General features: G+C 39.6%; 2 protein-coding genes across 2 annotated transcripts; one reads left to right on the top strand and one right to left on the bottom strand.

Moving 5' to 3' along the window:
* Window positions 1-608: 608 nt before the first annotated feature.
* On the bottom strand, window positions 609-2,224 carry LOC139736844 (uncharacterized). Its single transcript, XM_071647506.1, has 2 exons — window positions 1,904-2,224; window positions 609-914 (listed from the first exon to the last, which is right to left on the bottom strand). Exons 1-2 carry the CDS (start codon window positions 2,124-2,126, stop codon window positions 619-621), a joined length of 519 nt encoding a protein of 172 aa, XP_071503607.1. The 5' UTR covers window positions 2,127-2,224; the 3' UTR covers window positions 609-618.
* Window positions 2,225-3,857: 1,633 nt separating this feature from the next.
* On the top strand, window positions 3,858-26,983 carry LOC139736829 (ubiquilin-1-like). Its single transcript, XM_071647492.1, has 13 exons — window positions 3,858-4,015; window positions 6,781-6,883; window positions 7,929-7,975; window positions 8,788-9,045; window positions 9,581-9,706; window positions 10,563-10,691; window positions 11,839-11,956; window positions 12,504-12,668; window positions 16,059-16,204; window positions 17,586-17,669; window positions 20,213-20,328; window positions 21,232-21,508; window positions 22,131-26,983. The coding sequence occupies exons 1-13, from the start codon at window positions 3,899-3,901 to the stop codon at window positions 22,266-22,268; spliced, it is 1,824 nt and encodes a 607-aa protein (XP_071503593.1). The 5' UTR covers window positions 3,858-3,898; the 3' UTR covers window positions 22,269-26,983.

Below are 26,983 nucleotides of genomic sequence, written 5' to 3' on the forward strand. Positions count from 1 at the left end.
TGGTGTCTTTAATAAATTTTGTTTTTATGTTGAGTGATTGATTCAGGAATCTTCTCTATCCATTAAGGCTGCAATATTTTTACTACAGCTCTATAGTTACGTTTAGTTCAGAAGAGTTACAAATTGTGTTCATTCATTTTAAATGATATTGTCAACATCATCTTGCAAGTGGGAGCATGCAGTATTCATTATTGATATTGGCATTATTGGCAAACACTGGCAGCACGCAGCAGGTACGTGTAGGACCATGTACTACGCTAGCTTCAATTTGTTTGTACTGGGAACATCTCTAAACAGTGCCTTTAAAATCTGATCCATGCAGCCAGCCACAGGTACATTGTAGAATTCCATGGAAACAAGACAGACTGGGAAGAGGAGCATTACCATAACAGTGTGTCCTGATCACAATGCACACCTCAGAAGGTGTATTAATGGTGGAACATACAGTCTGTACACATTCTTGATGGCTTCCTTTCATAGAACTGTAAAGTTTGACACAACATGGGGTCATGTATCCTGAAACCCCAGATTCGCCATGGAAATTCCTGCAAGCTCAATGACAGATGCATACACAACGCCTGTTATCGATCTGCTGTAGATCCCACCATCTGTGAGTCATCATGACTGGAGTTGTGTCCGCAGCGATTCAATCTGGTCCCGCACAGACTGACCCAGATCCTGCAGGTCGCTGCACTGCTGAGCGAGCTTATCCTGAGAGTCCCTCAGGTAGGAGTTCATCTCCAAAAAGTCCAACACCTTCAGGTAGCAGTCCTGAATGTCACCGTTTCGCGAGTGTCCGCCAGCTTGCCTGCTGCTCTCACGACTACTCTGTACAGGGGCTCCTGTCACGTGTATATCTTGCCTCGGTCTCTTAGCAGCTGACTCAAATGATTTTGAAGTGTCCCTTGATTCACCTGAAAGATTAAAAAATGACATGCAATTGAACACTTGTAGTATAAGAATTTATGAACATAACAGATAAACACAATCCAATAAATTTCCTATTGTATAATGTACAAAAGTTTCACTGCATTATAATGCAATTTATGCATCACTGCAATGAAGGCTCTAAATTCATCATCTTTATACATACATGTGTGCATATATATATATACATATATATATATACATATATATATATATATATATATATATATATACATATATATATATATATATATATACACTGTATTCTTCTTTTTTTTTGGGGGGGGGGGGGGGGTCACAGTGTACCTGTACCTGTACCTGGGAAATAATAAAAGACACAAACTTCTGAAACCCACTGTTGTAGTTTACAACTTTTAATGGGTTATTGTGATGACAACTGAAATGCTGCTTGGTGGATGTAGTTAAAATGTATCATCAAATGTACGAACTAAACAGTTACCACAAATCTTGCCCCTTTGAACCTTGATGAGATAATCCCTGAAGCAGCTCTTTTTGAACTATACTGGGATAACCATAATATCAATACAATAACCATGTGATCCAATTGAGACTGTGAAAGTACATGTAGCTTCCTTGAACAAGTTGAAGCTAATATTATTTCTTATATACAGGTACAGTCTTGCAAAAGAATAAATGAATTACTGTGAAACATGTAACACATGATTTCTCCGAGTCATATTTTCAAAGGCATGACGGCCGATGGTATGTGATGAATAAAGCTTTGACAGAAAGAAATGGAAAAGAAATAACAAACAACAATGCTGACACAGTTTGATGAAGATGATTCGCAACAAAGCCTACGCTAGCTAGCTTCATCATTTCTTTCCTCTTGAAATTAATGATAGAGCAATGCATTGTGGGTTCCTTGGAAAGACCGAAAGACAATCAAGAAACAAACATAACTGAGTTTTCAGCAATATTAATTCAGAGTGATCAATTTAAGTGATTTTCTTACTCGTTGCCCCGAGGTCGGACGTACTACTGGTATCGGGCTTATTCCCCCTCATTACGGCTGTCCCACCAGCTGGCGACTCGCCTGCACCTCCACTCGGGCTGCTGCTGGCGCTGCGCAAGAAGGTGAATGCCACATCGTCAACTGGTGCCGACTGCACATCCTTCAAAATTTCCTCCAGACTTGGTAGTTCGGGTCGCGTCAGGATTTGCCTTGTCCTAGACATCACAAACCAATTTTAGTTCCTAAAATGTACGTATTTTTGTTCATTCAACAATTTCTAACGGATAGATCTAACAGTAATAGGCCTCCTGACATATCATCTTCTCGATCAGATATATCAGAGTCGAGCACCTATGAAGCATGCACGCAGCTAGCATTCACGTTTCATGCACGTCTACGTCGTCGTACGTACGTACGTACACACGTAAAATCCTAAAATTCCCAAGTGTACGGAAAGCTACAAGGGATAAAATTGTGTTACCGAGCCAGAGGAATGCAAAAAAAAAAGAAAGAAAAAGAAAAAGAGAAAAAACCCGCGATGTTCTTGAAAGAGCAAAATAACAACAACAAAAATATTGAAGCTCAAGCGCATAGTACAGAAATGATGAAAAATAATGAAAAGGTTATGTACTTGACGTTGCTGTTACAAGTCCTTGTTTTGTGAATCAAAATCAATGCTAGACTTCCCTGTCGTGCAGTGCGGACGCCTGTCCGTTCACCCTCGTTAGCACATTGATTTATGATAACTGTGCCCTATGGACAGTGCCTTCAGGGACGTCGATCCTGTGCATGGGGGGGGGGGGGGGGGGGACACATCATTTTGCTCCCCCAATAATTCTCGAGATGTGGAAAATTTTCTTACTTTTTTAATGGAAATCTGTCCAAATATTTGGCCAAAGTGTGCACCAGACTGTTAATTTCAATTCTGAAAAAGCAAAATATCCCCTACCCTCCCTTGTTCTGTCCTTTCCAATACAGACTTATCTAAGCCTAAACATTTAGATTGGTAGATTTCCGAATATTTCTTCAAAAGTGTGTCCTAGTCTGTCACTTCAGTTCCAAAAAAATGCAAATTTCCCTCGTGTGGGAGGGGGTATAAGGGGATATACACACTCCCACACCCCAACAGTTCCCCCGCTTGGTTACCCTCCACAGACTTAACCTAGTGCACTCGTTTGGGGATTGACATATTTTCCCAAATTCCATTAAAATACACATTGTTTATGTTAACGACATATTTTCACTTGAATTAAAAAAAAAAATGCAAAAGCTACCGGGCGTATGCGGGGGCGTCGATCCTGGTGAACAAGGGGGGGGGGGGGGGGGGAGGGGGGAGGGGAACATATCATTTCGGCCCCAAATGATTCTCAATATATAGATGCCAAAAATTTATTTCTATTTTGATTAAAACCTATCCAAATATTGATATCATATTCACCAATAGTACACTATAGTGCACCACATCTTTGCATTTCCATTCTGAAAAATAAAAAATGCAGAATCTCCCTCGCGTGGGATGGAGATACCCCATCCTACACCCTCCCCTACTCTCTAAAAAAATCGAGTGAATTTAGAGTGAAATTGGAGTGAATTTTGAGTGAAAATGTTTATTTTCACTCTTTTTAGAGCGACGTCAGGGATCACTCCAAAATCTTCGACGCATGCAGTCCATTTTTTTTTTGCTTTTGTTTTTGTTTTTGTTTGTTTGTTTTTTTTACTTTAACTTGTTTTACGTGGCCGCTGTAGGGAATAAGGAAAACCATATTGTTTTGCCTTTTCATCTTCTCTTATCGAAAGCTCTTCCGACATGTCCGATGAGAAAAATAAATAAAAGCAAAACATCTCAGGGCTAGTGTCGTGGCACTTCATACTTCAAAGTTCGCAGCTTTGGATCGGTCGATCGATATCCAGCCACCGCAGTTTTTACGCACATCATCATTGCAAAGGTCGATGTTACGAGAGGTCACTTGCGTTGGAAGACACGAATTATTGAAGATGGCGGAACCCTCCGAAGCTTCGGGAACAACGACAACGGATCTCATCAATGTCGTTGTAAAGACTCCTAAGGACAAGGAAACTATCAAGATAAAGCCAAATGCTACAATAAAAGAGGTCAGTATAATTGGGTTTTTGATATATTACGGAAAATGCCGACTCACGATGATCGACACATGCACGGCGGAACCCCCCTGCCATATAATCACTGACACGATACTGTCTGTTGTAGTGTAACAGTACATTACACAGATTCTCGATGCATGTCCATACATTTTTATAGTGTAGGCCCTATATACAAAATGTTGATGTTGTAGGCTACTCATTGACCGCCTAATTCTTATTTACTTGATAAGAATATTTAACACTGAAATTCACGTAAAAACTTGACCTACGTGATTGAGAAAATCCAGCACTATCGAATTCAAATGCTGTTCCCTTTTCAAGGCGAAGTTTCAGCATGTTCAGTGCAAAGTCAGATATCGCCGTGTGGCCTCTCATTGCCTCTTCAATCAGCTCCCGGTCGCGGTGCTGCTTCTTTTTTTAGATCTGTTTTTTGCATTGACAATGGCTAAATGCACACAAACTGAGTTGTATTGAGCACCATGTTGTACAAAGCTTTTTAAAAAAATGCATTGACATTACATTACGTTACGATTCGGTTAAAATATTCATTCGAAATTTTGGGCGCTAGTGTACTTTCGCACCCGTTTGTCAAATGACCTCCAAATATGCACAAACTCACCTTAGTTATTTAGTAACCTAAATACTTGCATCTGTGCGAGATTCAAGTCCAGTAGAAATGGAATTTTCACCATTTTGTCATTTATCTACTTCTCGGAATAATCTCGATCGCAGCTACTTGCTCAGTGATAACTGCGTTGCACAGGAGCAGACAGCGCAGCACGATGTACAAAACACACCGCAGCACAGCAGCGAGCACCGTGATTGATCTGAATGTAGCTATCTCACAGTGACCACGGCAAGTTCTTCTATGGTGTCTTTAAAAAGAAAATACCATTTCCACCTTGGCCGATTACAAGGAAAAAACAAATTTTAGCTTTTCAACGACGCCATAGAAAAAGCCGCTGTGTCGCTACATTTAGACCAATTCGTAATTGTGCTTGTGCACCGAGCAGCAATTCCAGCGATAGCGATCAAGATTTTCCAACGATTTTCAGACACTTGAAAACGCTAAAAGTGGACTTGGAGACTCAGATGGAAGTATTTTAGGTTACTGAAAAACCAGGGTGAGTTTGTGGTTGTTTGGAGGTCGTTTGACAAACAGGTGCAAAAGTACACTAGCGCCAAATTTTGTTCTTGATAAAAACCATTAATGAACAGTGAATTTTCGCGTTTTCCCACACATCCTCATCAACGGTCAAAGCCAATACATTTTTAATATGTGCTCTGCGTGCAGTGCAGTGCGTACTAAGCGTTCTGTGCGCCAAAACTACGCGGTCGGTTTCAAAAAGGGTGGTCGATGTGTAGTACTACTAATAGAGCTACCATACTCCATATCAAATTAGGCGCGTTTCGCTTTGCATGTTGAGCCAGGCGTCACTGTGGGTTGATGTATTTTTTACGTACTGCGCATGCATGAGTGTCAACCCCTCGGCTCATCACCAAATTTTTGAACGCGTTCACCCCGGTTATCACTGTCCATCCAATTCACTTGCGCCGTGCCAGACCCGCCTTATCTATGACGTCACACTCCTCTCTCTCCTCTGTTTTGGATATCTCGGCCATTTCAAAACCAATTCTCATCAAATAAAGGTTGAATTCCTCATGGAATTACATGCTCTTTCATATTTCATAAGAGGTTTCTCATTATCTTACCAAAAAATGTTAGAAACCTGAAATTAGGTCTCAACCAAAACTATACGATCCCTTTAGACGTAAATATCTCGAAATCGCTTCAAACGAGATTTGTACAGTAGTTTTGCCAGATCACGGCCGTGTTGTCAGTAGATATATTGTATATCAATTATCATTGTAATTTTGTATGTGAACACAAAATGAAGCCTGAAACTTTTAGTTTGTAAAGTGAAAAGATGCAGTTATGGTTCAATGACAAACATAACAAATAACAATTCAATTAGAAATTGAAAAAAAAAAAATACATGATTATGGCTGTACAAGTGCTCGATCATCATTCATCTTCACTCAACCACTGAGGCCAGTTTGCATACATGTGAAGTTTGTTATCTTGAATCTGGGGTAGCAAGGTCTGTGATTTTTCTATGAATTAAATTATTTTTACATCAAAGTGGAACAAAACTTAATGCTGCTCCAATATAAAAGATTGTCTCCTCCTGTACAATATGTAAGTATTATCCGTACAATAGTCTCACAATGTGTCTGTTTCTTCCTGGACTTATGAGATCAGCCTTTTGCACATACAATGTACATGTACATTGTAATTGTCTTCATTGACACTTATCAAAATTGCACAAGATATTGACAGCTGAAACTTCTGTATAATTGATATTCTGTATACTTAGCATGTGATATGTTGACCTTGCTGATATTGACTTTATGTGTACCTTTTGTAAATATTGTAAATATGATGTTTATCTGTTGGTTTACATCCAATAAAAGGTTTAAAAAAATGCAATGTTCTATAAAGTAAATGTCCCTACCACTTCTATGCCAAGGCTGTAGATGGCGGAATCAAATTGGGAAGCTACGAACTATGTAAGGTCTAGACAACATAATTGCAAGTAATTTGTATTATGATGCTGTCGTGCCTTTGCTGGAGAAAAGCCATGTAGACTTTATGAAGCTGAGCCAGATATTTTCTGTTTTCAGTAGATGATAATTTCATTTTCTTCCATACTCAATTCTTGTCTTGTTTATCTATCGTACACGTTTCCCTCCAGTTAAAAGATGAAATTACTAAGAAGTTTAACGCTACCGTTGACCAACTCTGTCTCATCTTTGCGGGGAAGATTCTGAAGGATAATGACACCTTGGAACAAAATAGTGAGTATCTCCTTGAAGTTTACTTCTCTTGTAAAACAAGTGGAATGAGCCTAGAACAGTGACGGTCATGGGTACCATACTTGGTATTAAATTTTTGATTTCATGTAGATGATAGGATCTACTTTTTTTTAAATCTAGGCTTATGTGTGATTATGTCTTCAGCAAAGCAGACATAAAAATTGTAGTCAGCGTATCAATTATTTGTAGTGATTATCTTTGGCAGATTTTTCTTAAGTTTTGCTGTAAATGGTGTAATTGTAAACCTGTTCCTTATTTTCGTAGATGAAGGTCTCAGATGCATTTTTACACAAGTAATCAACTTGCCTGTTTGGAATTGTTTGGTTGCCACTCTGCATTGAAGGAGTAATAGTTACTAGCATTGGCTTGCTTTCCAGTTACTAGATACTTGTCCAAATTTGTAAATACTGCCCTCATGGGCAATTGACTTTGAAAGGCAGTCCCATTTCCAGCAGCTTCATTCTTGATTTATGCATCTCATCATGCATGAGGTGAGGTTTTAACAAGGTTTCACCTATTTTAATGCAACGATGATATCAGTGTCAACCACATACAAGTTCAATCAGCACACACACAAATAAATATAATTGGTGTACATATTTGCTGATATGAATCGTAAAATAAAAAAACTGCGTAGCATCAATTTTTGATTGTGTCACAATGGTGATGCAGTTGCTATAAAAGTAGAATTAAATCTGCAACTTCATGTGTGTAAAATGTTATCTAGATTTCCGTGATTTTCCTGTTGTATGCCCAATTTTGATGAATATTCTGCCTTTGTTTGTCGTATGAGTTTTGTCTAGTAACGTCAACTTGAATGTGGAGTAACATTGCCCCTCTGAGAATTTTGAGTTCATTTTTTCTTACTGTAAACCTGTTGTACATGTATACTAGTGACTGATGGCTATTAAAAGAAGGTCTAAAAGCAAAACAGAATGTAACAAAAATACATGTGTGCACTTGATGCTGTCTTGTCAAAATCATTGTGGAGATGCATGGCCTTCTTGATTTTTTATTTTTTCCACAGACATCAAAGACAACATGGTTGTGCATTTGGTGATACGGTCAAAGAAGGTAAGTGCGTTTTGTTCTTTCCGTTGTTGTGCTGAAAGTACATGTATGCACTTGCTCTGATTGTCAAGTGTCAGAATTGAAATGAGTAAGATCAAAATGTTTTGCAGAAGCTGATGCCACATCATTAATTGTGAGAGATTAGCAAAAAAAAAAAAGTTAATACTGACATTATGCTATATACATTTTATTGCAAGACTTGAAGTTTGTGTGTAAAGTGAAAGAATATTATCTTATTAGGACTGGACAGGTTATAAAATCAGACTGTATTTTTATAATATTTCTCACAAATTCACCTTTGTGTCAAATGTGCAAAGAACCAATCCTGTGAGCTACGTGTACTTAGATATACGTACTTTGCTGAAATTGACTTTCACATTTTAAACTTTGATGCAGTACAATGGTACAGTGAAGTACGGTACATTGTTAGTGTGTAATCATGGATATGAGTTTGTGAGGGAATTTGTTCTCAGTTTTGTTTTGATTTCTTTTATACATTGGGCCATTGTGACCCTTTATGAGAAAAAGGCAGAGCCATGCATGTAATTGTTCAGTGTCAATTGAACATGTTGTCTTACAACTCTTTTGTTGTTATACATAGTAATAGATTGACAGTTGATACAATTTTGTAACTGCAAACCTGTAGTAAGTTTTGACCTACTTTAGCTTTAGCAACCAAGAGGACAAAAAAGAACACATCAGTAGCAAAGGATACACATGCATTATTCAACTCTACGCTGTTTCTGAGTATAGCAGTATTGCTAATTTTCCTATTGCATGTCTTAACTTTAAGTCTTCCCACTCCTACATTTCAGGATCAACCTGGTTCGGGCTCTGCAGCTTCTCAGGGCAGTCCTTCCACAACGCCAAGCACTGCTGCAACAACCTCATCAACCACCGCGCCGTCGTCGACGTCATCGACCACATCTCCAGGAGGTGGTGGTGGCGGCGGCGGGAATCCTTTCTTGGCTGGACTAGGAGGTCTTAGTGGTCTGGGTGGCCTTGGTGGTCTCAGTGACCTCGGGCTGGACTCGGCCAACTTTGCCGAGATGCAGCAGCAGATGCAGAGACAGGTGGGTGTGTGTGTGTGGGGGGGGGGGGGTGGAGCCATTCCCTAGGGGAGACAGAGTGAGAGAGAGAGAATGATAATATGCAAATAGTGAATGGTCACGAGTGTGATGGTACAAGATTTTGCAGGAGGTGAAAGATAGAGGCGCTGTATTCAAAAGAGGCGTGGCTGAGTTGAATAGTGTGCCTCATTTTTCGACGAGTGCGAAATCATGTGCCATTGCACAAGTAAAGACCACACATTATTTGTTTTATACAATACCTCTTACGTCAACAAATATGGTCCAGATTCGTGAATTTAGTATAGATATGGCAACTATTCTTATGTGTAAGGCAAATGATTAGCACAGTCACAGTCATATGTGAGATAAATACGTGACTAAATGCATGCTTGTATAAATGTAACTGTTGAGTATGTGCAGTAAAGGTTTGTTTATTATGACATCAGATACAAGTTGATAATGGTTTAAAACGGGAGTCAATGAAAATTGGTGAAAATTCTAAGAAATGCCTGGACCCCTTATCTTTCTCCATGCACAGCTGATGAGCAACCCAGACATGATGAGACAGGTGCTTGATAACCCCATGGTCCAGAACATGATGCAGAACCCAGAGCTTCTCCGGAATCTGGTGCTAAGCAACCCACAGATGCAGAACATAATGGAGGTAAGCTAGGAAGGTGCTGGTGGAAGATGGTATCAGATCAGTTTGTAACAGAAAGGAGAAGATGTGATGTGATGCAGCTTGCTGTAGTGTGTTCTCTTTCTGAGCTATTTTGCTCTGGCTCAATACCTACGTTGTAGTTACAGTGATTTTGTGGCAGTTTTTTTTTTTGTTTTTTTTTTTGTTTTTGTTTGTTTGTTTGTTTGTTTGTGTTTTTTTTTGGGGGGGGGGGTCTGCAGCAGATAAATATTTTGGAAGTACCTTTGGAGCACTGTGATGTAGTAGATAAAGCTATGGGCTCAAAGGAACTCTAATAAGCTCTAATGAGCTCTAGTCTTACAGAATTTCCAACCCTCTGTGGTTCTGCAGGAGACTTCCTAAAAACTTGAATATTTCCTACCATCTTGACAAGAAAATATGAAAGCTTCTCTGACTTTAGGAATGGTTTTCACCTGTGGAAATGCTTGCAACATATGAGTGCCTCCCTAATTTCTTGTCGGAACCTCACTGATTGTAATGTGTATATGCTGGCAGCTCTGATACAGCGTGGCCCAATATGTATCCTTTTTGTCTATTTCTGCCAAATTCTCCTTGGCTGAGGTGTATAATTAGGTATCTGGCAATGTGCCCAATAAAATGGAATGAAAATGTGAATAAGAAATGCAAATGTGTATGAAAATGTAAAGGAAGAGGCAGGACCTTCAGGGATTGCAGTGCAGAAGGTATTCTTTGTTAAGTAGACTACGTTGAAATCATTACTCTTATCTTCTCAATATGGTGGAAAAGCTGCAACTATAATCTGTGATACATTATACCATAACTCTTAACCCCCACACTCTCTCTGCCTCTCACTTGACAGAGAAATCCAGAGGTGGCACACATGTTAAACAACCCAGAAGTCTTGCGTCAGACCCTGGAGCTGGCCCGCAATCCCGCCATGATGCAAGAAATGATGAGAACGCAGGACAGAGCGCTCAGCAACTTAGAGGTAACAGTGACCAACATGGGGCTTGATACTGAGGAAAATGCACCAGGTTCACTTAGGTGTTCATCCAGGGGATTTTAGATTTTATTTGTAGTAATAGCGTGTGCTCCTGTTACGACAAACACAGCCTTGACAAAATCCAGATGCCACAAAGTAAAACTCAGCTCCAAATCTTATTATCTGCACATATATCTATATACTTTATTTGTTAAGCTATAACCAAATTTTGAAATAACAAAAGAAAACTGCTGGTCCCGAGGACTTTGTTATGGCAGGAGTCACCTGTAATATAGATATGGAAGATGTTGAGTGCTTTTTTTTTTCGGTTTTGATGGAAAATGCACTCTTCTGACTTAAAAAAAAAAAAACTTTCCAAATGACTCTTTGCAAATTATTGGACTAGGTGTAGGGTATTTAGATGGGTGACTGTGGCTTTAAACCTCCTTTGTGTTAAGCTGTATGACACAAGTTGGTAATTATTTTGTCCGTCTGCAGCCACGATCCCTGCATAGTTTGCTGATCTTTCCCAGTAATCATGCTTGATTATGTAATGGTCATAAAGTTGTCATTGTAGTTGTCAATATTGATGATGTTTGTTAAAACAGCAGGATAAAAGCATTCAGACATAAATAACATAAATCGTTTGAGAATGTTTGAATGTTGTTCTTTCCATGGCAAAATTCCTGTAGGCAAAGAAACAAGACATGCTAATCAAACAGAGGAGAGCTTAATTCTTGGGAACACTGTTCTCAGTGCAACTGACCCTTCCATTATGTGCTGTAGTGATTAACCCTTTGGTGTGCTTCTAGTGCTGATTGGCACTGGAAACACCATAGCATTGCACACACTGTCCAAAGTGCCTGGCACAGAAAGGGTTACCACCCAGTTTTGTATAATGACTGCATGGTTGACATGATCTCCCGCCAGGGGCAGCAGGGAAGTGTAGGTGCAGATTTGGGTTTAATACCTTGCGTGCTGTGAGTGCTGATTAGCACAGAAAACCCATAGCATTGTGCACGCTGTCAAAAGTCCCTTACACAGAGTTGGCTAATCCCCCCCCCCCCCTAAAAAAAAAAAAGAAAGAAAGAAAGAAAAAGGAAATGCTATCAAGTTGAATAGTTTAATTTCTCTGTTTTTGTTTGTTTTTCAGAGTATACCAGGTGGCTACAATGCCCTGAGAAGGATGTACACTGACATACAGGAACCCATGCTCAACGCTGCCCAGGAGCAACTTGGAGGAAATCCTTTTGCAGCGTTAGCAAACAGCGGTAAGAGACCCCATACATTGTGCTTTCCCTAAAGTCTGTGATACACACTTAATCAATGTCATTCTCACACTGGTAGGTACATTGTATGTACAAACTGCAGATTATCATTATGATTACATTAAAGGTATTTACCATTTGCAGATGAAACAAAAAAACCCAGCACTAGTGCTTCATAATAGTTCTAAAATGTGAGTTAGGGATAGAAACAACCACTGTAAACATTTGGATCCGTATAATCGATGTTAAGTATTATTAAATGTACAAAATGTGAACAGTAGTTATAATAAAAATGTTTTCAGACTAAACTGTTTACAGTTATGGTTTAATGAGAAAAATACTGATATTTCCCTATATTTAAGGCTTTGTTGTGAAAATTTTAAGTGGCAGGATGTTTTGTTAAACAACAGACCTACACATATGCATCTAATGTGATATCTTGAACATTTTTTAAATCACTGTTCCCAAAGGTAAACAGGACCTTTAATTATATATAACAAAACGGCAAAAGCAATATGTGATATAAGAATATTAAACGTTCTACATGCAGGCAATACATCCAGCCAACAAGGTGTGGAGAACACAGACCCACTCCCCAACCCATGGGCCCCTCCCTCACAGAGACCCTCATCGGCCACCACTTCAAGCACCAGCTCCACGACCAGCTCATCCAGTACGACCTCGGCTGGAAATCCCCTTTCAGGTCTCCAGGCGGGTATGTAGTCCTCAGAAAGAGTTCACAAGTGTAGAAGTTTGCTCTCTCTATGTGGAGATAGACAAACAGTTTAACCCTAATCAGGCTGGGGGGGGGGGGGGGGCGGAATCCGCCCCCCCCTCGACGTTTCGCGCAATATCTTCGCAACGCGATAAGCTCGCGCCGCGATATTTCATGACTTTTTTCTTTCAAGTATCGCGCAACTTTTGAGACCCAAATTGTTGCGCCCGCGCGTACCGTTTTGAAGCGACGCCCGTTCGAAAAAAATTTGTCAACCCCAAAATTGCTCCAAAACGTGATTTTGTGTACAAATCCAATGCAAATTGTGTTTTTTCAATTAATTCACATAAAAATTCATATCTTCACTTAGAATGGCCGAAATTAATTCATTTTGGCATAATAATGCTTCGAAAAATGTCTGCGACAAATTTTGGCCAAAAAACAAACAAAAACAAAAGGTCAAAAAACAATGAAATACATAAGAAATTCAAAAAAACAATAAAATACATAAGAAATTAATTTCGATACAGATTTTTTTTTATCCTTTGTCTCAGAAGAATGATACAAGAAACATTTTAAAAAAGAAATTAGCTTAATTGGAGCATCAATAAGTGATTTAGAGCCCAAAACTGATTTTATGCATAAATTACAATAATTAATTAATATAAAATATAAGAAACATTTTTCGGAGAAAGCAACCACACATTTTGATAGAATACGTTGCGGGCGTCGCGTGTGCCGATTTTCGGCGCGATCCACGTTCCATAGGCGAGATCTGAAGGGGGGGCGGATTCCGCCCCCCCGATATAGCATAGCCAAAAAAGCCCAGCCTGATTAGGGTTAAGATATATGTCATCATCAGTATTGATGTCTTTGTGAATATATGTGTATAGTATGTTTCAGTGGTGTAGTGTTCTGTAGACGCTGTTATTTTCGTGAATAAGGAGGTCACAGACATTTTCACAAGGTGTTGTTTTCGCGAATTGACACAGACTTAATAGCGCTTGGTGACATTTTCTTGTGTTGTTAAATTTGCGGTCCAAGTGTAATTCGCGAAATTCACAAAAATTAACCCTCGCGAAAATAACAGCTTATACAGTATTAACTCTCCGTATGTTTTAGTGTTTTGGGAATCTGTGGATGCGTAATCTCTGTATGTGGAGAAAGAGACAATATATATATATATATATATATTTTGTCTCTTTCTCCACATCCAGAGATTACTATGCTATATGACTCTAGAGAGAGAGAGAGAGAGAGTCAAATAGCACTGTCTCTCTTCTCTCTCTCTCTCTCTCTTCTCTCTCTCCCTCTCTCATCTCTTTTCATTCTTTCTCTCTGTAATCACTTTTAATTGCCATCTGGTAACTCAATAATTTTTACTTATTGGAAGCATATAGCAGTGGTTTTCAACCCTGATTTTTAAAATCATCATACAGTCCGACCTCTCCTATCCAGACATGTCGGGATCGGCGCTCATCCGGATAAGGGATTTAGTATACAAATGACGCACAGGTCTGAGTGCATCAATCGGAATTGTGTGCATAAGGTAACTATGTAATGCTTAACCCACGAGGCGAAGCCGAGTGGGTTTAGGCTAAATTCCATAGTTACCGCATGCACACTATATTCCGACTGACGCACGAAAAGACATGTGCGTCATCTGATTTATAGAATGGGTAATTTTCTTGCCAAAAACCCATTTTTCTATCGTGTTACCCGATGACAAAATTACTGGATGCATTTCCTTTTGGCTTGCCGTAAACGAGCATGCATCAGTTTTTACTGGACGCACGGCCAGCCATGCATCCAGTATACAAATATTGACTGCTCATGAGGATGATGGTGGAAATTATCATTCCCGAGGTGCTTTTCATACCGACCCTTCTATCACCCCGAGGCGTTAGCCGAGGGGTGATGGAAGGGTCGGTATGAAAAGCACCGAGGGAGTGATTATTTCCTCCACCATCCGAATACAGAGCAGTTGATATTTGTTTTATATACCTCATCGTTTAAGACTTAACCAAGATCTAGGGCTAGACAAATACGAAGTAAATTCTAACTGTTAGGCCTAAACGTTAGCCCTAAAATCAGGCCACAGCCTGCGCTTGCTTGCATGGTTTTCGTGCATTTCATAGACTACCCAGTACGCACGGTACAGTGTACTCACTCACATGGCCTTCGGCGAGCTCCTGCATAAAATCGTGGCAGTAGATTACAGTATACATCCATTTTCCCGTCGCTGGTGTTTTAATTTGATATTTCCAACATGCTGAGATTTGTCTCTGCTTCGGGATCCTAAGAAATCCTAATTGCAAAGTGTACGATCTTTGATCCAGCTCACTTCAAATCACGGAGGAGCGCTCGATCACCATGCCACGTTGAAACATGCCTGCTGTGCGCGCGCTAGTGCGATGATTTTGCATGTGTTTGCATACGATGCGCGTAGTGAATGTCTTTGGGTGGAGGGGTTGCGGACACCGCGCGCGAAGTCTAGTGTACTTAATTATGTGTACAAAAGTCGCGGAGGGTTTACGAATTCTATCACGAGGGTTTTGCCTTTCTATCACTTACATTAAAACCCTAAGGCAAGATAGACGGGACTACACCTTGTCACGTGATATACCTTTGACCAATCAGTGATACGAATCTCACTTATGAGGTATATAATAAAAACTATTTGTATGGTTGTTTTAGCCAATAGGCGTCTCGTACTGAGTGCGCGAACGCTTGCTTAGTGCGCGAACCTTTGTTACAAGTACGTGTACTCTTGCTAAAAGTGCGCGATAACATGTTTACCACTGTGACTCAGCCTGCAACCAGTAAAAATCAACACATAGCTCTCGACCAATCAGATTGCAGGATTCTCGCTACCCATTCTATAACTGGATATAGGAGACTCAATGTCTAATACATGCAGCTGCAGAAGAACGATCACCTGTACCGTGCCCTGATTTAATTAAAAGTTTTCTGTCCATGTTCTTCCTGTGATTTGGGGGTAGTGAATGTCTCAATGCATGTTAATTAGATGGAAATTAAATGTTAATGCATGTTAATTATGTTGGGAATAATATGTAATTCATGTGAGTTTGTGTTGGAATTTTGTTTGAGTTCGACATTACCCTTTTCCCTGTAATTATTAGATTTAAAAAACAAACAAACAAAAAAACAAAACAAACAAAACCCTTGCCGAGATTTCATGCGGTTAATAGAGAGATCAAGATAAAGGGAGGCTGGATAGGAGAGGTTGGACTGTAATTATACAATTTCAGAGACTCTGGTTGTTTGCAGGTGTACATTTTCCAAACTAGAAGGAGTGTTCAAGACATTGCACGTAAAGTTGTTAGTGAGCCTTGCAGTGAAGACTTGGTTTATTGCCTTTCTGGACAGGTTCCAATATCTACAATAGCCCTGGCCTACAGAGTCTGATGCAGCAGATCCAGAGCAACCCCAGTCTGATGCAGAACATGCTGCAGGCACCCTACATGCAGTCCATGATGAGATCCATGGCTGACAACCCAGACATGGCGGCCCAGGTGAGGCACAAGCTCATATCATTACAGTAGAACTTCGATTATCCAGCCATCGATTATCCGGATTCTCTGTTATCTTGACATCAACTGGCTGACATTTTTTTTTATTCTTTCAATGTGCTTTTATGTATTTTCAGTGCCAAATCTCACTCAAAACAAACACACGTTCAGCCGTTATCGTAACACGATGGGTCATGAAAGAAAGATATTATTCAGAGGGATGGAGGTTCAGGTGTGAGTTTCTTCACTTTGTCTCCCTCTACAAATTAAATTTGTTAAGATCGCAGCTGCTGATCTGTAAATTAACAAACATGTCGGAAAAAAGGAACCAGTGGGACTCGAACCTGTCATCTACTGCTTTCCGGGCAGCGACACTACCACCAGGCTGTCCCAGGTTGCCAGCAGTGACACGATGAACATGGAACAAATACCTAAGCTACGAAAATCCGACTTTGTTATGTTAAGTAGTCCAAGGCGGACATAACAAATTTAATTTGTAGAGGGAGACAAAGTGAAGAAACTCGCACCTGAACGATGGGTCATATTCCAATCATTGTAGTGGATTGTAAATTTTATGTCAGTATGTGAGACGATGTCAATGACTGCTGTCGCACTTGTCACTGGCTGACACTGAGTGCATAGTTACAGTACAATGCATCGGCAGTATTGGATGAGTCGCAACATTGATCTCATTGTCAGTCATTATCAACCAAACAAACAATGCTTGAAGGGGATATTTTACTTGTATTTCATTTTATTCCCATGTCAATTTCTGAAGTATAAAACGTGGCAATGCCATGCAAATAATCATAATATTTAATAGTGAATTAGAAATAACATGTGTATACCCCTAGCATGATATGCTAGAAAGTGCTGTATTTGATCATATCTCTCTTATCCGGCCCAATTGATTATCCGGGTGCCCGCCATTCCTGATGTGGCCAGATAATCAAGGTCCTACTGTGCTTCGTTATCAATATTGCCATCTTTGTTTTGTGACTACAGAATAGGATGATATTGCTGATGAGGTGTGTGGTAATGATAATGGTAGTGGTTTATTGAAAATTTGTTTGCAGCCAATTGGCTGAATTGCAAATTTTAAATTTCTAGTGGGTAATAACATACATACTCATACAATTATACTTCAATGAAAATATAAAGTTATACAATGAGTATACTAAAAAAAAAAAATGACACATGAACAAAATTTCTAATTATCATTGTGAGGAGTATCAGTAGGCTGACAGGAATAATGTTGTAGAGTGGAAATGACTCTTTGTCTCCCTCTAGTGGCAAGAGTTGGAGAGGCACAATAAACATGGCTGATCACTTCTACTGTATCCTTCCTGTGCTTAGCTCTCTTCTCTTCCTTCCCGTATCCCAGGTGATGAGGAACCACCCACTATTTTCCAGCAACCCCCAGCTTCAGGAGCAGATGACTCGCATGATGCCCGCCTTCCTGCAACAGGTGAAACAAAGAGACTCGCGCCACAAGCATTTGTGACCGGCGACAACGGTTTCAGGCAAAAGTCGGGAATTTTGAAAATTCATTTTTTCACTGAATCACATTGCCCATTTCCTAAGCTTTACATTGATATAAAACACTTGTATTCTTCGGCACCATAAGTGGGCATAGAAAGAGAAATAAAATGCACTTTTTAAGTTGTTAGCCTGACAAAATTGCGAGAAAACAGGCTTTGAAGATTCACCTCTTTCACAAAGACAATGTCCGAGCGGCGATGCAAGGGGAGAATCACCCATCCGTACGATGGTGCCAATCGATGTTAAGCTCCGCCTCTAGCAACCACATCGCCTTCTGATTGGCTCATTGAGAGAGTCAAATTTCCCGGGCACCTTCCTCGGAGCTCAGCGTATGAAGCCGAAAAACAATGCTTTTCGCTCGGGTTTGTTTACAGTACGTCTTTCAAGATGGCGAATACGATAATTGCACGTATGGTGTACATGTACATGTACATGTGTAGTGCACGCATTACGCAATGGCATCCTCACGCCATAACCGTGTGCATGTAACAGGAGCGGTGGCGAATCCACACATTTACAAATCGCGTTTTCATTGTGGTTGATTTGTCTATATCATTGGCGACCCTTTTGAAGGCAGACCATTGCTAGTGCTGGCAAGAGTCACGCTTCCTGTTTGTTTTGCTTTTACAAGACATGCATATGTTGCTTTGTTCGGTGGTGCTAATTTAAAACAAACAAACAAACAAACAAACACGACTCGTTAGTTTCGTGCGATCTTGACGTGTAATATTTGATAGTCACATATGACCGCTCCTTTCCTCTCATCTACCTTCCATTGAGTCAGTCTGCTGTCATAATTTTTACTACATGTACAAGTAGACAAATTTGAGAATATCTACCGGTAGTTTTTTCTTCACATCACGATTATGTCATGCTAATTTTGTTTCACTTCCGTTGTCGAACATTGCGGGAGAATAGTTTAGATAGAAAGCCAAACGAAGAGCACGCACTATACAGAGCGAGCGTATAGATCTAGATCACTATAGCAAGAACAATGGAGCATGTAATCGTGCATGCGTGGACAAAGCATTCCCTAAACGCTGCAACTGGTGTCTCCGAAAGATGAATTATGCAAATGTGTGCGACGCACCAGCCAATCGCATGCGAGACCCTGCGCCATAGCAACACTGGGGATATTGGCGCGGCGTTCGAAAGAAGCTCGAAACTGACGAGTGCGATCCAACATAGGGTGCTTAAAATTCCATTTTCGATAGGAAAAACTTAATCTTATGCTATGAAATTTAGTGTAGATGTAGAAAACATATCAAGGATTCGATTTCTGCAAAAAACCTAAATCGACAAAAATAATGGTAAAAATCTTTGTACCCCGCCTAGGAGGGAATTTTTTCTTGCGACTTTTGCCTGAAACCGTTGTCGCGGGTCACATTTCTTATTAACTGGAGTATACAATACTATGTTCACATGCAGTGCACATCATGTCCCTTTCAGCCAGGGTCCAGGGCCTTCATAAGGGCCCGGGAAGCTCTGGGGTGACAGATGCTCCCTGTTGCTATCTATAAGGCTTATTTTGGAGCATAAATAACAGAACTAAAGTTGGGCAGGAGAGAGCTAATTTTGAGCAGGTGAAAATACATTTTACACAGAAGACACACAGCTAGAGCAGGAGAAATTCAAACTGAAGGGGGAAAGGGGGAGATTTTTGTGAAAATGGCCTCAAAGTAGGAGATTTCTTGCTTAAAGGGATGGTACAGTATTGGTGGAGATTAATTGGGCTTTTAACTTTTTGCGAGATACCAAGAAAACACTTCTGATATAGTACAGAGCATACCATTTTAAGAGGAATTCAAAGTTTATTTGATGAAAATCGGGTTTGGAATGACTGAAACATCCAAAAACAAAGTAAAACAAAGCGATCATAGTCCCACACTTTATTAGAATTGCAATTTTTTGGATATCTCAGCCATTTCGAAACCAATTTTCATCAGATAAACGTTGAATTCTTCATAGAATTACTTGCTCTTTCATATTCATAAGAGGTTTCTCATTATCTCACCAAAAAAACCTGAAATTAGGTCTCAACCAAAACTATACGTTCCCTTTAGAGCGGATGAATTGATATCTTTGGTCAGAGCCTATACACACTTGAAAAATAATCGACCAAGGTCTCAGGGAGGATTGCTATGTAATCATACCCTATCAGTATGCTTATTATTTGAGATATCAAATCAGTAATGATTATTTTCCATGTGTTTGGTTGTGATGTGAATTCAAATTAGATGCACTGTAACTTGCCATCTGATATTATATAAAAGGAACGAAAAGCATTAAACTCCAACCGTCCAACAATAGTGTTGAATTTGATTTGATATTATCAAAAAATTCTCTGTCTGGACTTTCATGACATTAGTTGCTGTGTAGTCTGGATGAGCCAAACATGTACTGTGCTTGTGAAAAGCTTGAGCAATTTATTGAGAACTGGCTTGGCCCATTCACACCTCACCCGTGCAGATGCAAAACCCAGATGTCCAGCAGGCACTGACCAACCCTCGGGCCCTGCAGGCCATCATGCAGATCCAGCAGGGGATGCAGCAGCTAGCCTCGGAGGCACCAGGCCTACTCCCAGGGTGAGTCGCTTTGCCCCTCTCCTCACTGTCTTCACTTGCATTTAAAGGGATGGTATAGTATTGGTTGAGGTGAGGATTGGGTTTTTAACTTTCTGTGAGATATCAGGAAACTACTTATGAAATAGTACAGAGCATACCATTCTAAGAGGAATTTGAAGTTTATTTGATGAAAATTGGTGTTAAAATGGCTGAGACATCCAAAAACAAAAGTTAAACAAAAAAGGTGGGTCCCACCTTTTATTCAGATCACTTTGTTTTGAGTATCTCAGATATTTCAGAACCAATTTTCATCAAATAAAAGACTTGGAATTACAGGCTCTGTCATATTTCATAGTTCACTATCTCACCAAAAATGTTAGAAACCTGAAGTTAGGTCTCAACCAAAACTATACAATCCCTTTAACCCCTCTCTATACACATGTTTCTCTCTCTGTATTCTCTGTCTCCACCTAAGCTTCATCTTTCTTTTTTTTTCATTGTTGCTTCATCTTTTTGTTCCTTCCAATTTTACCCAATCTGTAGTGACAGCTTTTTATTTTCTACTCGTTTGTTTGTTGCTCTATACTGATTGCATACAGCTTATTAACCAGGCAGGAATTACCGATACCTTCATCTGTGATTGGAGATGATGAAGAGTGCTTGCAGCTGTTATCTCTATGTAGTGTCTGTCGAACACAAGTCCACCTAGAATGATCCGCTTTGATGATTCATCGGCATACAGAATGAGGAAATTGAAGATTCTGAACATAATTACCTCCAGTAATTTAGAGTTAGGAACATGATTGAATTCTCTGTCATATTTCTTTGCATTTTTGAAAATCATTCCCCATTTCCCCCTCCCCTCTCCCCCCCCCCCCCCCCCAAAAAAAAAAAAAAAACTTTGACTTGGCAACATTGCCATAGAATGACGGGAGGATCACCGGCCGGCAGTACAACCACCACCACTACCACCTCCACTGCCAGCTCCACCAGCTCAACAACCTCCTCGTCCACAGCCCCTTCCTCCACCACCAGCTCCAGCGCCACCCCAACAAGTGGGGGAACTACAACCAGCAGCAGCGGCACCACCAGTGGTGCCCCTCCCCTCAGTGGTCTGCCTCCGGTAGGGGAGCCCCAGTGGAACCAGCTCATGGCCCAGATGCTGCAGTCGCTTGGTACCATGAACCAGCAACCGTCACAGGTACCCACCTCCTCTTCTGGGCACCATTAGATGACAGGTCACACTGCACAGTGACAATGAATGCAGTAACCTTTCAGGGCTTGTAGTAATTATCTGTGATTGTGAAACAGTGATGATCCAGTAGCTTTTTATCTCTGTGATAAAATGCCTATGAAGGCACTCCTGTTCAGTATATCGGCAGACAAATGATTTTAACTCATTATTGTATACAGCATATATTTTGCTAGTCGGTTGCTATTTGCGAATTTTAAAACATCAAAAAATATTAGCTGTGATTCCGACATGGATGTGACTTGCATGCTTATATTTCTGTGTTCATGTAGTGTATTTCGCACAATTGTGTTGGAATTACGTGCTCTTTCATATTTCATATAAAGAGGTTTATAATTAGCAAACAAAAAAGGTTTGAAACCTGAGGCCAGGTCTTAACCATAACTACACCATCCCTTCAACTGCTTACTCATTTTAAACGAAACTATACAATGTATAATGCTATATTTTAATGTATGATGTCAGATTGATCATAATTTATACATGTGTGTGTGTTTGTGCGTTTGTATATGTATGTGTCCATTCCTTACCGCATCTGACCGCGCCCTTTTTTATCTCATCTCTGATGTAGCCCCCGGAGGTTCGCTTCCAGTCTCAGCTGGAGCAGCTGGCAGCGATGGGTTTCGTGGACCGAGACGCCAACATCCGGGCGCTGACGGCGACCGGTGGAGATGTGACGGCCGCCATTGACCGGCTTCTTGCAAGATGACGGCCTTGACCATCTGTACCTACATCTCGTCTTGACCCCTCTACCCCCTCGCTAACTCGGTTGACGAGGTGAATTCAAAATCATCAATGAGAAGTCGTTGATTCTGCTATGAAGGAAGTTGCTTGTTATGTGTGGCTAATGGAAGAATGTTGGCATGAGATTTAAGAAGGTCTAAGCAGGCCTATCGGATATTTCACTCCGCTAATGGCTCCCAGTTAGCCCTATATTCACAATTTTCACAGTAGGAGCCAGCTCTTAACAAAGGAAAATGGTTGGAGATAATTGCATCAGAAATTCTCTATTATGTAAGAAATAGTATTTATTCATTGAAAGAGCTGTGAGTAATCATTGCGGTGAATGCATATTGTGATGCGTAAACATCTTGGCCATACCTTGATTAACACAAGGAAATTCTTTGCTTTTGAATCATTGCACACCCTTTTAAGAGTTGTGTCACGTCCGCGTGTCAGATAGGAAGGACATTATGGAATATTTCACAATTTTCTCCATCTCTTATATCTTTCACTCTCTCTTTGTATGTCTTTACCACTCACCTCACCATGAATGAATAAGTAATGTCAGATCTGGTGATGAAATGATCAGTAGGTACTCCCTTCTCATATGATTTTTTTCCCCCTTTTTTGCAACTAGAGCTATAAGATGTGATGTCATGCCACCTCAATTCTTTAGGAGTCACTGCAAAATCTAAGTGTAGATTCATACATGTATCATACCCTATCTCTCTTGCATCATAAGCACTAACTTCACCATTGTATAGCAGTGTGATTTCCAGTGTATATGTGTGAGAATCTCACTAATGAAGTGTACATTCGCGTTAATCACGGTTGCCCCAATGCTCCACTGTTTTATGCTTACCTTTTATTTCCCAAGTTTGATTACCAGGCAATATTTTGTGCAGGACAGGTTACTGCATAGTCATTTTTGTGTGGTAGAAGTCAACGTTTACAGACCTTTGTTCCTGCCAGCCACACAGCATTTAACTGTCCAATGGGAAAATTTGTTGGTATGAGCTGAAAGCTGTGAGAGTATGTAATTGCTGCCTTTAGTTTCTTTGGCTTGCATTCTGTTGACTCTCAGTGTCAGCAATGCAAATCAGCACAGAGAAGTGAGAAAAATTCCAGCTTGGTCCAGCCTTGCAGATGCTGGGATCATCACTTGCTACATGTATCTTGCTTTCACATAACAAGTCTACATTTATCGCAAAGAAATAAAGTGCTTGAATGCAAAAGGAGTTAACTCCATTTATATGAATTTGAGATATGCTATAATACAGAGATGAAATAGGAATATTGGATATTATTTATCATAACTTCAAGAATATTCCTTGTTATGCAACGAGTGAGTTATCACAGGTTAGATTTTATTTTGGTCTGATAAAGGACTTTCTTTAAATTGTTTAAAAATGGCACTTAAACCCATGTTGCTATCAAACTCTCCAAATGCACAAGGCAGTATTCCACTCTGATGAGGAATTGTAGCAGCAGAAACATAGTATGATTAGCTTAACTAAGATGAGCACACCATAAGTAACCCTGAATCACAAAACCAACAAAAAATCGCAAGACATGAATTTTTCACTTAGGACAGATGCTGAAAGGGCAGATGCTGAAAGGGCAGACTTTAAGTTTTAAAATGATGTATGACTCAATGGACATGGACTTTCGTAACCTAAGTGCACCCTCTGGAAAAGTGTTTACTGAGAACCCAAAGCAGTATTACCATCCTTTCAAAAGTTATTAGAGTTAAAAGTGAAGAGCGTGTAAAGGGTTTTTATGAAGAAAAAGGGACCTCAAGGACATGCTTATGCTATAACCACACTATTCTAAAAAAGAAAAAAAAAGTGTTCTAGAATAGCTGCAAAAACCACAGCTCCCCATTCTTTACATGATCCCAAACTTAGGAATAATGTAGAAGAATTGCTCATTTTGAAATTATCAGAACTAAAATTGAACAGTTTTGACCCATTTCACCTTATTCCGAGTCTTCACTTAAAATCATGATATGCAACATTTTGTTGGTTTTGTGATGCATGGTCACATATTATTTTACTGTGTCATAGTCTACAGTTCAAGTTTTATCAAAAAGGTTAAAGAAAGAGAAAAAGAAGAAATCCCATGCTGGTCTTTGATATTAATTTCTGACAATGTGTGTATTGGGATAATAGTTAATGGCTGGATGTCACATGTCCTTTGCAAAATAAGTGACCCATTGGATAGTTAATAGAATTTGTCTGGATATTTTGTTTTATTTTTTACTCTTGGCAAGAAGCTGCAATGCTTGTTTCATGTCTGTACATAGAATTATTGATGGTGTTGGAATGTTTCGTATGGTGTTTGATTCATTCAAGCTGCAGTATATTGACACTTGATTGTACCAAGCGATTATAATGTATGTCAAGATTTCCATCGAGTACTAGATGTGTATGAGGTTATTCCGTATTTTCTGTATTTTCCTTTTCATTCATTTACTGGTTTATTCATTTTAGCCTCAGGATTGTAAAAAAATGTGAGGCATAGATCACAACAAGCAACACCATGTTCCGCATTCATACTTCAGACTAAAATGTAGTGAATGTACTATGAATATAATTGTGTTTACAAACTATACTTTAAATCATATGTACCTGTTTTGAGACCCATGCTATGAAGCCTTCAGAGCAAATATACTTTGCATGTTATGATGTGTATACAAGCCTCATACATGCACCTTATCATATGCACACATTGACCATAGGCATTTCACCATATTTCCACTTTTTGTAGGCTGCCTTTTAATAGCACTGCTAGGAAACCACAAAAAATGGCTGCTATGTGTAATGATAAGATTGAGTTTGCTTACATTAAGCAGCTCTCTGCTATCCAGATATACACAGAGTGAAGGATTGGATGGAACTCTAAACAGGTGGCAAAGCATAGAAATTTGTCTAAAGAAGGAAACTATCCACAGTTACCTTATTTAGTGAAGGTAGGAGAAAATACCATAGGTGTCGACCAGTTGATATTTCTAACATTTGTATGCTGAGAGTGAACTCAGTATGTCTACTGTAGACAGAGTAGCAGCTACTGCTATGTGTTTGTGTCCCATTTGTATGATAAGCCATGAAAGCTCTAATTAGGAAGCAGTTTTCGCTGTCATTGACTTGAGAGACAGAAATGACTATTCTGTGTAATCCATGTTGTTTTTACTTATTTTGGGTGGCATGGTCATGAGCAGAGGGTTCAAAGAAGTAAGTTTTTTTTTTTTTCTGTACCATCCCTAAAGTTTTCTTTTATCTACAGGGCATGGTACATGCATGCATACAAATTGTACATGCACAAATGCACCGTGAATGCACACACACCTGCCAGTGCTAGTGTATACAGAAAATGCTCTCACACAAAAGAATGTTAGTAGTTGCACCGTTGTATGATTGATTCACACCAGAAAGAAATACACTGTGTTGTTGATGTAACCCTGAGAAGTGTAAGGGCAAATTCAATGTTTCCACACGGAATATTGTCACCCAACATAATGATGTCTGTTGCCATTGCAGATAGCATTGCAGTACAACAAAAGCAAAGATGAGAATTGGGGGCCGTCTTTTGCTGGTTCTTTTGCTGTTCCATGTCTGTATTTTGCTATATTTGCACCATGCGATGTCAAAAGGACACAAGAGGCAAGCAATAAATCCCTCTAAACACAGATGTAGTGCTCTTGCGTTAAAAAGAGTCAACACTGCCAGTTTATGTAATAAGCAGCAGCTTGCAGTCTACCAATTTGTACACTGCATTGATGAAGGCGACATTATTGATGTGGCAGTACCTGGCACTATGATTATGATTTGGGATGATTGTATGTTTTGGAGAGATGAAGACTGTGTGCTTTGCACATTGTTATATTCAGGGCCTCTGACCAGTTTTAAGTCCTGGAAAGAAATTTTACAGGACGTGAAGCCCTGTAGGCCCAAACTTTACTGATAAAATTAATCCTCGCAATTCTGACAGTGCATTTTGATGTTGGTATTTAACACGATATCTTCTACATGATGTGATATGATGTGTATTTGGGGAGAGCGTTGAATAGAAACCATTTCTTGTTACAAGGTGCCCAGCTGTCATGTTTTTGTTTTCATTACTATACTTTCTAAGTGTGGCTGGAGATCGGGCAGGGTAATTTTGAACTTTACTTATCTGAATGGCCGAGTACTTTTCACTGGAGCTCTGACAGGTTCTAACACTCATTTGCACAATTGACACTAGTGTACATTTTCATTGCTTGTAGATGAATAACCCAATTTAGCACGCATTAATCGTTGATGATGACAATGTTGTGCTAGGCTTTGTATACTTGTGAGAAATACCATTTGTTTCAAAACTAGTGTGATGCATGCAACTAGCAACTAATAAAAGACATAAATATTACAAGAATTAAAACCTAGAATGTGTGTATCCTTCACACCAATTTCTATAGATGTTTTCTAGCATACGTCAGACTGTAATTTGTATGAAATTCTGTAATGTTTTAACTCCATGCATCATGTCACATACTTATCTCACTGTGTTGTACATTCTTTCTCTGTCCATCCAATTAAGAGCTACACATGAATATAAACAATATCATCTGTAAGTCCATGTAAGTGTATTTCTCAGTGTTATTCCCTCAAATCAGACATTGTATAAATAATGTAAGATTGTCATTAAAAGAGTCATTAAACA

This window comes from Diadema antillarum, unplaced genomic scaffold (genome assembly GCF_040938485.1).
Source record: "Diadema antillarum isolate AM-2024a unplaced genomic scaffold, OU_Dant_1.0 seq00000665_RagTag, whole genome shotgun sequence".
Taxonomy (NCBI): Eukaryota; Metazoa; Echinodermata; class Echinoidea; order Diadematoida; family Diadematidae; genus Diadema; species Diadema antillarum.

Excerpts from the sequence above, each read along its gene's own strand:
- LOC139736844 (XM_071647506.1), bottom strand. The coding sequence starts at position 2,126 with ATGTCTAGGACAAGGCAAATCCTGACGCGACCCGAACTACCAAGTCTG. Across the intron at positions 915-1,903 it reads GTCCGACCTCGGGGCAACGA|GTGAATCAAGGGACACTTCA; the intron begins GTAAGAAAATCA and ends TTAATCTTTCAG.
- LOC139736829 (XM_071647492.1), top strand. The coding sequence starts at position 3,899 with ATGGCGGAACCCTCCGAAGCTTCGGGAACAACGACAACGGATCTCATC. Across the intron at positions 9,046-9,580 it reads AGCAGCAGATGCAGAGACAG|CTGATGAGCAACCCAGACAT; the intron begins GTGGGTGTGTGT and ends CTCCATGCACAG. Across the intron at positions 16,205-17,585 it reads ACCCAGACATGGCGGCCCAG|GTGATGAGGAACCACCCACT; the intron begins GTGAGGCACAAG and ends CCCGTATCCCAG.